We start from the raw sequence: 13,062 nt of genomic DNA on the forward strand, positions 1-13,062 counted from the left end.
ATGTAAAATAATAAATTGGTCATCCATTGAACTTTGGTTTTCTTTGACCAGATTAATGGACATACTAGCTCGTAGATGCTGAAAATCATGAGAATCATCGGTAGCAACTGCAAATACCATTTAACCAAAGTAGCTGAGGTAGAAGAAATAGTTGGAGATTGATAATTCAGATTCGGGTAAGAACCGATAACCACTATCCATAAAAGGGATTAATGTACGTCAGAGACTGTATGTGAGCATCCTATGAAGGAAAGTATAGGACACTTCTCAATTCAATTCTAAGTTACTAGCTGAGGACTCAAATTAAACTCCTATTCATATTTATAAATGAAAACAAGTTTCAAAATTTTTATTTTAAAAGTAGTTCACGATACTGGAACCTTGGGAATACTATCAACTCGATTGTTTTGACATTTGGGGACAATGAGGAATTTCTCACAATCCTTTACTCCAAGTACCGTAAATTCCTTCACCAGCATATTTACACATCCGGAGACAGAGTTCTTAAACTTCTGTGAGCAGCTCTTGTCACCTTCATCAACATCTTGAACCCCGCCTTTTACCAGGCAACCTACCTGAGCACCATCCATGTATGCTTTACATGCCACAAGTATATCTTGAGCACGACGGTAGAAATGGCCCACTACAAAATCCTCAAAATGCTGCAGCCAAACATTGCTCTATTAGAATTTAAGCCAAAGAGAAGAAATTGCCCTATATTATCATAATAGGAATATCTTAATCCAAACTATTAGTTCCGGGTTCCAGCTTATATACACCACCGAAAATATCAAGAAAATAAGAAAATAGTTCTTTCAACTTACCTTTGGTGGCCTCCTCATTGAGTAGATCATTGTCTTCAGTGACAATATGAATGTATCCTCGTTGTATTGTCGAGACAGTAATTCACCTTGTGGCGTGCCTCTATGATGAGCCCAACCAGGCTCATTAAAGTACGGATCCTGGTTCAAGATTAGAGCCTGAATAGATACCAGAACTTGGAGCATGGTAGACATACCAGGTATCCACTTCTCATTCTTATTACCAGACCATGTGTTTAGAAGACTAAGGCATACTTTCCCACAACTGTACAAATTTGGATTAAGGCGCAGTCCACCAGAGTGGTAATAAACTTGCTGAAAAACAATTCTTATTAATCAGTCCAAACACATATACCAGAAAAAATGATCATACAAGATACAATCAAATTCATAAACCACAATTACATACAGGGGGTCCTTTAGGATAGCTAGCAGGGAAGAAAACATCAAAGAAGAAGAGACCATCATGGTAGGGAGTGCCCTCTGCTCCTATAATTACAGCCCTCAAGAGATCCATTCTTGATTCATAAACCCTAACAAAAATAGTGTCTGTTGAAAAAGTTGAAACGGGATTGAGTAAGAAACAATGTTACTTATACATTCCATCAGTACAAAGGGAAATAGTTGCAAGAAAAGTAAAAGATCTCAGCTGTTAATATTTCATGAAAATCTTGATCATTTTGAATCACAATACAGGTTTGCAGCATTCACTAAATGACACATTTGTTTAGAAGGGATGAAAACAGGAAAGAACAAGTTATCAAATGGACACTCTCTGGGAGAATAATTCAACACTTAAAAATCACCTGGTAAATCCTTCTCAAGAATTCTCCACTCCTCCTGAATCTTCTTTGCCCAATTCTTCGGTGGCTGCCGCCAAGAGAATAACAGAAACAAGTTCACTGATTGAAAAATTAACATAACTACAAAAGGGGAAGACCTAAATACAACTTGAAAGGCTGCTCACCTGCTTCATTGAAGCACCACCAGAGGCATAGTGATGGTCTGAAAAATCTTCAACAGTATCAAACTGTTTAAAAAGTTGGAACTTACTGAGGATATCTTCTTCGTTTACATTTTTCTGGTTTCTGATATCTGCCACTTCTTGAGGAGTAATGTAAACACCATCAACTGGATCAGGAAAACTTGCATAGTTATTGTGCTTATTGAAATTATATTTTGGTTTCATCGGGGGTGGCCACCAAGGCATGGACGGTTCTGCAACCACGGTGTGATTTAGATCTATAGGTGTAGGAAAATTTGAATTCAAACTACCAGCACCAATTTGCTTATTTGCAGCAGAACTAAAGTGACCCAAATAAGTTGGATTTACTGCATGAGGGAGCATCATTGAATCAGAGTGACTCCCATTACTACCATTATTTGAACCACCAACCTGGTAAGGCTGGAATGAATTCCAAAATGGAAGACTTTGACTGCTCAATTTAAGTTGTGAAGTAGCTGACTTCTTACTTTGAGAACCTTGTGGAAATAACAAAGTAGAAGGAACAATTACTTCTCCAGGAGAATGACTCACAGGATCTGCTGGGTTATGGAAACTCGAACTACTAACTAAAGCTGCCTTCTTCATATGAGCAGGCTCTGACAACCATGATGAAAGTGACTGGTCATTCCCATTAGCACTCAATTGAGTCTTTGAGTGAGAAGTATTAACACTTGATTGAGTGTTTACATGAGAAGTATCCTTTTTCCTCTCAGAAAAGTCAGCAAACCAAGGGATGGATGCCTCTACTCCAGCAGGAATATCAACATTATCAAAATGTGCTTGCAACATGGCATACTCATCAACATCCATGAAGTCATTCCCGTAATAGTTATCAAAGAAATCATCATCATAGGTCAAATCACAATCAAGGTTATATATATTATGTGATCCTTGGGTAGAATGTTTAGAAGGCTCAATCTTGTTTAATGAAGCAGGAGATTTGGCCACAAAGTCCTGAGGAGAAATGGGAAAACAGTAAACAACAAAATCAGAGATCCAATGTACATTAATTTTGATGTTAGGCACAGTAAACAGTAACTACAGCAAGAACGCTCCAATCTCTCACATACCTCAGCTTGAATAGCATTATAGATACCAGAGCTACCTTTCACTGCCTTCCCTTTGTTCCTTACATCAACCCTCTCATCGAGGATCACTATATCACTTGAATCTCCATCATTATCTACATCAATTACTTCATGAATAACAACCTACCAAGATATGAAACAGAAATTTTTCAAGTAAAACATGAGGAAGATTTTTCTAAAGAACAACAAGATTGTGCAAGACACAAGTTAAAAACACATAACGCAATAGAAAAAGTAAGGCTTTGATAAACCTGCAATTGTCTCTATTTCTAGAAAGTAAGCTTATATCATATACAAGATGTTTCTTGGAGCTGATAGCTAGATCTGGAGTTTGTTTTTTTCAAAAAAACTGAATATACATCAAGTCAACCTTAATTTCAGTAACAGAGTTACTGCAAGATGCTTTGCCAACATTCTATCCGATCTATGGCCATACTCTGTGGAAAACTGATTGTCTGCTGTTCTTTCTTTCCCAATTCAAATAACAAAGAACATGACCAATGTTAAGGTCATTAGCCTTTTCCAAATTTTAGCAAATATTGAACATTGTCAGTCTTAGACACAAGCAATTACAGAATTTAACCCCTATTTAAATGCTTAATACTATCTGCAAAATTTTATCAGCATGAGGATATTGATTTCAAACATTTAGCTCAAACTGAGATCAGTTAGCTCAAACTAATAACTAAAGAGGTCCTAAAAAAATGCCTGATAACAAACCAAACCACATGTGAGCATTGACAAATGTGCTTGAGGCAAATTATATTGGTTTCAAACATCTATTCTAGCGATATATATACATATATCAATAAGTTTCATCCAGTTGATAAAAGAATATATACCTAAGAAATATTTTAAAAGCACATATAAACTATTTGAAACCTCAACTAAAAAGCAAAGCATGATCTTCTACTAAAACGAAGCCATTTTTATACACCACCAACACACAGTTGAAACCCACAGTCACACCAAAAGGAAGTTGAATCTTCAAAGCGCAGCATTTGAAACTATTAGTAACTTATCTACCAAAGGGACCGAAAAAAAGTACCCAAAAAGGGTTAGGGTGCAAGGATAAATACGAGTTCAACCAAGAAAACATGCTCAGTAATCATCACCTACATTACCAAGCATGCCTATTACATGAGCAAGGTTAGCTTCTTATAAATCCCTGAGACAGTGTCAAAGGAAGGACCCATAGTTTCAAACTGTTCGTTCCTTAGCCCTGCAAGCAATGGTTCCCTAACAAATAAGGGAGGACATCTAACAGTCACAACATTGGCCACAACTCCCTTCTATTATTAGTACAAAGACCAAAGTTAGGAACCCCAAAAAAAAAATGAAAAGTAAGATGGAAAAAATTTGGTAACTTCAAACTAACATGATTGGAAGAACGTAGTCCCAACTTCCAAGTCACAACACACAGTGATAAGTGAAATCATAAGTTTTCTCTGCAAAATTTTCAAAAATTTTCCTCCTTTAAACCCTAAAAAATCAATACTAAATGATCAAAAAAAGGACCAACACAATTCCACGATAAACCGACCAATCAAAATTCCAATAACAAAAGCAACAACTAAACGATCAGTATATTTAATCAAATTTCATAATTCTAAGAATTTTTTTTTTTCTAGAATAAGTTAAAGAAAGGCGAAAAGAATTGCTTTTTTAAAAGAAAATAACTAAGTTAATCTTGTGTTTGACCTGCTTTTTCTTATTAGACTTAAAAGAGTAAGGAACCGGAGGAGGGATCTCGATTACTTCAGGGTCCATGAAGAAACCGGAACTCGCAGTAGAAGAAAGCAATCGTTTCCTGTTTGGACAGTGAGAAAGTGAGGAGAGAAAGTGAGAGAAAGAGCAAGAAAAGTCATCAAAGAAAAACCGCAAAAGACGCTCAATTTCTATTCTTTTATTTTAAACAATCAATACAAAATAATTTAAGGAAGGACTTGGAATTGCGCGTGTTATAATAGGCTCGATGAGTAGACGGCGGCGGCGATGGTGGCAGCGGCTTCGTAGATGACATACCAAATAAAAAAGTATCCTTCTCTACTAAAGAGATCGTTCTGTCTGGCTCTACGGCTTCGCGCCTAGTCGTGAAGAAATATATAATCAGCTTCCTTTTCCTTTGAATTACCAATTTTGCCATTGATTGGTTTATTAAATGTCTCTTTTTTCTTACGTGGCAGGAGTTGTAACGACTGTGGGAAGTTTCAGTGTACTTGGTTGTAGAAGATCAGGGTCAAAGCTTCACGGGTACGACAGTGTAGAGTTGACTCATATGTTGACGCTACAGTGGTTTTTTGCACCGTCCGATAAGGTTGCCGAAAACGGCTAAGATTTAGACACGTGAAGACTTGAGAATTAAGATTAAGCCTCGACCGTCCATGCGTGGTCTTGTGGGACTCGTAGAAGCGTGGGCGAAAGATTAGTGGAAAATATTGCTGATGCGGATTTTCAAAAGTATTGCCGACGTGGAAAATAAATAATAAATAAATCATAATAAAATACTATCTCTTTTTTTAGTATTGTGCCGTATAAGAAAGAACTAGTACATGGGCTCACTATCAAAGGCCCAATGAATTTTTAGGAAATAATCAGACATGCGTCAGGCCTTGACTAGTACATGAGCTTACTATTTAATTATTTTGTCAATCATGTTAGTTTTTAATAATATAAATAAATAATTTAATAGAAATAAAGATTTACTTCTTTAAACTAAAGTACAAGAACTAATTTATTTTTTTCAAAAAGTAATTTAACTCTATAATAACTTTGTTTATTTATGCAATAATATGGGCATATAAGCGAGAAAAGGAAAAGGTAAAGGTTGTAATGAGGAGAACAAAATTGATTTTTCTTTGCTATAATTGTGGATGAAAATCTTGAAAACCAATATTTGAGGTTATATTTTGTTCATAAATGATTGGATATGGAAACTTTTAAACTCTCATTTTTTTAATTTTACTGTGTATTTTTCATATTGATTTTTTAAATATATTTTAATAATAATTAACTAGTCGGATTTGAAATCTTTATATTGTACCATTGTTTAAATGTTTTTTAATTTTTAATTCAATACCAACAAACTAGTCACCAAAAGACCTGTTTTCCTCTGATGGGGCCTAAAAGGCTTGGTTCCAACTGACCTCCCATTTTCCCTGGATGGTACCTGGTCGACCATCTTTGCGAGCTTGCTACCCACTCTTTTAAGTATCTTCTCGTTCCTCAGAGCACTCGTTCTATTATTGAAAGTGACATCAAACCCCACATAAGTTCAACCACTTTGCACCATAGTCTGGAAGGAATAATAGAACGTGTCCCATCACTGATATCCTTCCCATATATCCCACAATGATGGCATGACAATAGATTTACCACGTTAACGTCACCAAACACGAAACCTCCTCTATGTATACTCCTCTCCGCAATGAAGAAGGGATCAACCCTTCAACACTCTAGCCTCCATATTGCCCTTTACATCCTCAATCTCTTTGCCTAGTTACTGCCTTCGACTGTTCGTCCTGTAAAGTGGACTGTCTTTCCTTAGCACTACCACATCCTCCTTAGTGTCTCTTTTTTATTGATACCTAACATCGACAAAGTACAAGTGAAATTTCATGCAGACTATCGTGTTTAAAAATTTAACATTTTAGTCAATATTTTTGTTTAAAAAATTAATTTGACTCTTTTTAAGATACTAAATGCTATATTTAACTAATAAAACAAATCAAATTTGCAAGCAATATAAACATCAAATACTAATTTTATTATTATGCGAAGAGTAATCTTACATTTTATTTTATTTTATTGCTAAATAAGAAACAAACTAACAAAACCTCCGCCTAAAAACTAATGTCAGTCCACCAGTGCTATCTTGAAGCAACGGACCATAAATTGCAGCTGGTGGTTCGGAGTAAGTTTGAAAGCCAACTTGAGTTCTTTTGAGAAGGTCAGCCACTCCATCAGCTAACACTATTGGTTCCCTGATGAACACGTCTAAGGTGAACTACCCAGTCTCGTCGCAGCAACATTTTCAGCTCATGGAAAAGTGCGATATGTTGTACCACCCTGTCTCGCCCATTCAGTGCTTGCACCAATCCAAAATTATCCGTGTGGCACCCAAGTTCCAAGCAAAAGACAACCCATCGTCCACCCCTCACATCTCCGCCTCCATTTCTGAGCACATACCAATGCTTCTAGCAAAACCGATCACCCACGCTCCATGGCAGTCCCTAATTATTCCTCCTGCTGCTGCTACACTATCAGGTATTCTTACATATTTAATATTTCACCTAAGAAGAAAATTATCTATAAATATGTAGACCTCTCCTTTAACAAGGGCAATCCTTTTGCCTATAAGAATAATTAAGTACCGACTTTGACGTGGTTAAGTATTTCCCACTTGGCTTTGACATGGTTCGAGAGCTGGTATGCACACCAAATAATTAAGTTCCCTTTAAAACGTACTCTAACTCTAACAAATTAAGGAGGAAAAGGAAAAGGAGTCATTATTAGACCAAAAGTTAACTGTAAAAGTTAATTAATGGGCACAATATCCACACTACTATCTATAAAAGGAGGGCCATAAGGCATTTCTTACTTGGCACATGTACATTTCCTTTGTTTTTGTCTTTACATAATAATATAATTTTTCTATTTTTGTAGATTATATAAGAATATTTAATTTTATTTTTATCCATAAATTTTGCTGAAATTTGAGACTTAATCTCTCTATTTTAATTTTGAAATAATTTAGTATTTCAACTTTTATAATACTGTTACTTAGTCTAAAATTTTATTCCAATTAAAATGTTTATTTAAATTTTAAGAATTGTTATCACTATTAAATTCTCTATTAAATTTAGGTCTATTATAATGTCAATTTGTTACTGAGTATTTTTAAAAAATTTTTAAATAGTCACGCCAATAAATTTAATAAATAAATTTTAATAGTGTAAACATATAAACTTACATTTTAAACTCTGAAAAATAAAGAGATTAAAGTCTTAAAATAAAAGTACAAAAATTAAATTTATACAAAATTTAAAATATATTGCAAACTCTATAATTAGAAAAATAAATATATATTTAACCCAACATAAAGATCTTATCTAAATTTAAGCTGTAAAAATCTTCCTAAGAATAAGGAATTTGACCATATAATCTTGACAATATTAATGAAGATTGCGATTTTGGAATTCTGAATATCCAAATTTAAGTTGTAAAAATGTAATGGATTTTTTTTAATTACGAATTTTATCTAAATTATTTTAATTTAAATTTGAATATATTTAAATTTTCAATTTATTGTATTTTATATTAAAAATAAGAAATTTATATTTTTAATAAATGATTGAAATAGAAATTCTCCATCAATCTTTAATTCGGAAGAAAGATGCCTAGCAGCTTGATGGTCAATAATTAATGAATGAAAATCAGGTCAATTCAGTCACCAAACCCATTATATTATATCTCACCGGATAAAACAATTTACCTTTCTTTATTTACTTTTTTTTTTAAAAGAGAAAAAAAAAGACAAAAGAAGAAGAAGGAAAGTAGAAAAAGGTAAAAGACAAACGATAAAACATCCAATCACTGTGGTGCCATGCTGCTAAGGACCAATGTATAGAATCAAAGAACTGCATACATGCATATATAAGCCATAAGAGATAAGCAACAACATGTATCCAGTGTAAAATTTAAATAAATTTATTGAATTTTATAAATTAATAATTTAACTTTTAAATTTATCAATATAATCAATAATAAATATAAACACGATGTTGACGTCGATTCTCAAAGTTTAAATTTTATAAACTTTTTTCAATTTTAATTTTATAGATTAATATATGCATACATATTCTTATCTCCCTTTCCTAAAAGGAGAAATGATATGGACAGGAGAGGAGGATAGCAAACCTTCGCCGACCATTATCAAAAGATTCCTTACAACACTTTAACCAAACAGTACCCTCCCCTCGCTTTGCACCATTGCAATTTGCTTCCTCATCTATAAATGCATGCTCGTGCTGCAAAGTATAGCAATCCCAATATTGCAAGCTAGCTATCAACTTTAAGACGCTCAAATTCACCATGTCTAACACTTGCGGCAACTGCGACTGTTCTGATAAGAGCCAGTGCGTGTAAGTAAATCCATAATATCATTGTCATGTTCTAAGTTTGTGTCTGGTTTTTAGATTAATAATGTTCATGTTTTGCCATCATTTATCGTTGGATTTTCGATTGTTACAGGAAGAAGGGAAGCAGTAACACCATGGTCATTGAGACTGAGAAGAGGTATATATGTACTTTCAACTCTTCAATGGCTTTCATACCTGCAACAAAACGAACCAATATTATCCATAAAATTCTTCGAAGCATGCTATTTCTATGATCTGTGTAGCGACGTAAAAATTTGGCTTTGGTCACTAATTGAAGTATTTGATTGAAAATTTTGAAAACTGAAATTCGATTTTATTGAGAAGGGAGTCGCCACCGATCTTTTTCTTTAGGTGTGACCGGACACTTGATAAAATCTCTTTTAACGGAAAAATTTGTTTTTGGGTAAAAAGAAGGCCGGGTTTAGGTCTACGTCAAAATTTAGAGAAAAAACAGGGTTCGAGAGTCGGTTACGTGCAGGGAAGGTATTAGCACCCCCACAACGCCCAAAATTGGTATCTTATTAAATACGCGTTGTCTTGATTTCCAAAAATACGAGTTCGATGTAACGTTTAATCATGGTCCAATTGAAAAGACGAGAAGTTTTAAAATTTTGATTTTTTAGAAGGACATCCCGGTTTCAACACGAACCGACGTGATTCACCCAATATAACGATGAAATCGACGACTTAGTCTTAAATCGGGACATTGCCTCATGTATTGAAATGAATTAAAACAAAAATAAGATTTTGAAATATGATAGGTAAATTGATATGAAATAAAATAAATGAGATAAAGAATTAGAAACATAAGTCGGGACAATCAATAAATATGACGATAATATTAACGACAATAACAATATGTGCAAAATTAGATATGATAATGGAATTGAACATGAAATAAAAAACAATGAATGTAAATATGTACACATAAAACAAAAAATATGCCGAGTGATGAAGGCTAACATTAAACACTAATAATACTACTAATACACATGCGTGATAATAATATTAAAAAGAAAAAACTATATAGATAAGACAATGTAAAATAAAATATGTCATCAATAATATAGAATACGTGTATAATATATGAAATATGATATATATATATATATATATATATAACATAGGATAAATAATGATATATAATATAAAAATAATATTAAAAAGATAAATGCGCATAATAGAATAAAAATCTAATGATATAGTATTGAAAATATGTATAATATAGTATTATAAAGATAAGTGTGTTATATAGTATAAAAACATGGGCATAATACATACGTACATATAAAAATATATGATAATAATATTTTTTATATACATAACGGCATTACAAATATACATAATGGACAAAAATATATACACGATAATGGTATTAGAAAAATATATAATATAATATGAAAAATACATATATGTACGTAAGGTAATATATAAAAAGTATAAACTAATAGTATGAAAAATGCGTAACAATGCGTAGAAGTATAATATACACAATATGAAATTAAAATAATATACATAATATATGAAAAAGTATAATGTTAAGAAGAGATACATATATAATAATGATATTTAAAATACATGTATATAGCTTGGTATTAGAAATATACATACATATATAGAAAAAGATACAATATTAAAATACTATATCATGTGCATAAAAATAGAGTTACAAAGTGCACATAGTATAATGTTTAAAATATGTATATATATGTTTATAATGATAATATTTAAAAGTATATATCAAAGCATGTATATAATATTACATAATATATACATATTAAAATAATAATAATAATTACAAAAAAAAAACTGATTTTTGAAACTGTATTTTAAAAAAAAAGAGAGAGGTGCTTTGAAAGGCTCTCGGAGCGATGGCCGGACTCGGGCCTGGCTCCGTCACTGAGCCGCCGAGTTCCTCCATCTCCGCCACCGTGCACGGTCGTCGGAGAGACCTAGAAGGGCTATATCAACCCCTCGAAATCCACTGAACCCCAACCTCCACTCAAAACAACCGAAATCCCACCGGAAAAACAAACGAACAAACGAAACGATTCGGATTCCAAAGTCCGATCGTCCCAACGAAGGTAAAGTTTGCATTTTTCTTTTTATTCTATGGACATGCGGTGGTTTTGAGGTAAAGTAGGCTAGAGTAATTTGAAAAATACCTCTGTTCTTGTATATTTTGTATTTCAAAAACGTCCGAAAAAATTACAATTGTTCTCAGGCTCTTTATATAGCCGATTGCACTAGAAAAACGAAAATACCAATTTTTCTATACTGCTGTTATTATTTTTTTGCCTCTGTCTTTTGCCTTTGCGTGTTGGCTGTGTTTTTTGCCTGTTTTGGGTTGTTTTGCAGGGCTGAGGAAGGTCAACCGTGCCCGTTTTGGTGCTAAGGGCAGACATAGCCGAACCTCGGGCTTGGGAAGTGCCGACGAGGCACGTGGGCGCGCGGCGCTAGGCATGGCTTAGGGTTTCTGCCTCTGCCTAAGCCATTTAGGTCTTGGGCCTAAAATTTGGGCTAGGTTTTTTAGTTGGGCTCCTGGTTTGGGTCAAATTGGGATTAGGTTTGGGTTAAAATCGAATTAAGGGATTTGGGTTTCAATTGGGTTAAGGGTTGCGGGGTCTTTTGTAAATGCGTTAACTTTAATGGGTTTGAATCTGGTAATGGGTTTAACATTGTAAAGGGGTTTGAAATTGGGCTCCGTGTTTAATGTGAATGGTCTGTTTTGGTATTTACTTGTAATTTGGACTTTGGACATTTGGATGTTATTAATTTCTTCTGGTTTTATATTTGGTTTAAAATGGGCCTGGGCAATTTGGGCTTCATATAATCTGATGCTATCTGGACTGTGTTGTTTCCATCAGCACTGTTGTGGCTGAGGTTCCAACTGAGAATGATTGCAAGTGCGGAGGTAACTGCAGCTGCACCAATTGCACATGTGGTTGTCATTAAACAGAAAAGGGCAATGATGTTCTACTTCTTGGTAATATTGGGGAGCTAACAATAATGAAATTTGGGTTGAATAATTTGTGTTTGTTTGTGTTTTCATGTTTGACAGTGATGTAATGGCCTTATCTATGGACTTTGGTTAATGAATTACTATTTAGCATACATGATATTCTTAGTATAGCAGGAAATAGACTAGGTTACCAAGAGAGATTAAAAAAAATGTCAGCTTCATATATCAGAAGAGTTGAGCCATGAACAGAGTTATAATCACAGCACAGGCAGAGTGCAATCCAGAAAATAGATACATCCTGCCTCTTTATTCATGATATGAAATGGTACATGAAAATCTAATTCAGTGTGAAGAATTAGAACACCTTGTAGTTTCAAACAGAGAAGTCAAGAAAAAGAAGAACATAGGAATAGGTCTAATTGATCATCATCTAAACAAACCCTACTTAATCAAGCTTCTTACTCGGGTTTGTGTGTGCCTAAGACAGATATGTTCAATTTCTTTTCAAGAGTTTAATGTATTTGGAGTCCTCAAATATGTGTCAGAGTGTCTTCTCTGTCCTCTGTCCATATCTTCGTTCATGAAACCACGTTTGTTGGAATTCAACGGGACATATTGGATCAAGAACCAGTTTTTGTACTAGACTCGATAAAATATTGGACCACTTGAAATGGAAATCCTGTAGAACTAGTAAAAAAAAGGAAATCGGGATAAAAAAATCTACAATTGAACCGATTTTTTAATGTCTTTAATTTTTATTTTTATTGATTTTTACTTAATTAATTAATTATTATTAGCTGACCGTTGAATTTGTCTAGTTATTAAAACAATGCATGAAATTACTATTAGTGTTTCAATTCATTCTGCATAGTATTGTTTGAACCGAACTGGTTGAACCTAGAATCGGTTAGAGCAGTGGTCCAATGAGAGGTATAAAATCGGTTGATTTGCGGATCGATATGAATTAATTGAACCGATTTTTATATTAATAATTTTTTTTTTACTTTTTTAATAATTTATTTGT

The 13,062-nt window shown here is 33.7% G+C and overlaps 1 protein-coding gene and 1 long non-coding RNA gene across 4 annotated transcripts; one reads left to right on the forward strand and one right to left on the reverse strand.

Annotated features, from left to right (window-relative positions):
* Positions 1-320: 320 nt before the first annotated feature.
* Positions 321-5,050, reverse strand: LOC108483580 (probable ubiquitin-conjugating enzyme E2 25). 3 transcript variants are annotated; one of them, XM_017787054.2, is made up of 8 exons: positions 4,941-5,050; positions 4,617-4,725; positions 2,898-3,038; positions 1,789-2,781; positions 1,628-1,691; positions 1,231-1,370; positions 825-1,136; positions 321-662 (listed from the first exon to the last, which is right to left on the reverse strand). In XM_017787054.2, the coding sequence occupies exons 2-8, from the start codon at positions 4,683-4,685 to the stop codon at positions 366-368; spliced, it is 2,016 nt and encodes a 671-aa protein (XP_017642543.1). In that variant the 5' UTR covers positions 4,686-4,725; positions 4,941-5,050; the 3' UTR covers positions 321-365. The 3 variants fall into 3 exon arrangements, with proteins under 3 accessions (XP_017642543.1, XP_017642542.1, XP_052886650.1); XM_017787053.2 differs by having other exon boundaries at positions 4,862-4,995; XM_053030690.1 differs by lacking the exon at positions 4,941-5,050 and adding an exon at positions 4,842-4,859.
* Positions 5,051-8,799: 3,749 nt separating this feature from the next.
* On the forward strand, positions 8,800-11,880 carry LOC108482129 (uncharacterized). Its single transcript, XR_008285727.1, has 3 exons — positions 8,800-9,058; positions 9,168-9,212; positions 11,435-11,880. It is a non-coding gene; the product is annotated as an uncharacterized LOC108482129 (long non-coding RNA).
* The last annotated feature ends 1,182 nt before the right edge of the window (positions 11,881-13,062 follow it).

This window comes from Gossypium arboreum, chromosome 1 (genome assembly GCF_025698485.1).
Source record: "Gossypium arboreum isolate Shixiya-1 chromosome 1, ASM2569848v2, whole genome shotgun sequence".
Classification (NCBI taxonomy): domain Eukaryota; kingdom Viridiplantae; phylum Streptophyta; class Magnoliopsida; order Malvales; family Malvaceae; genus Gossypium; species Gossypium arboreum.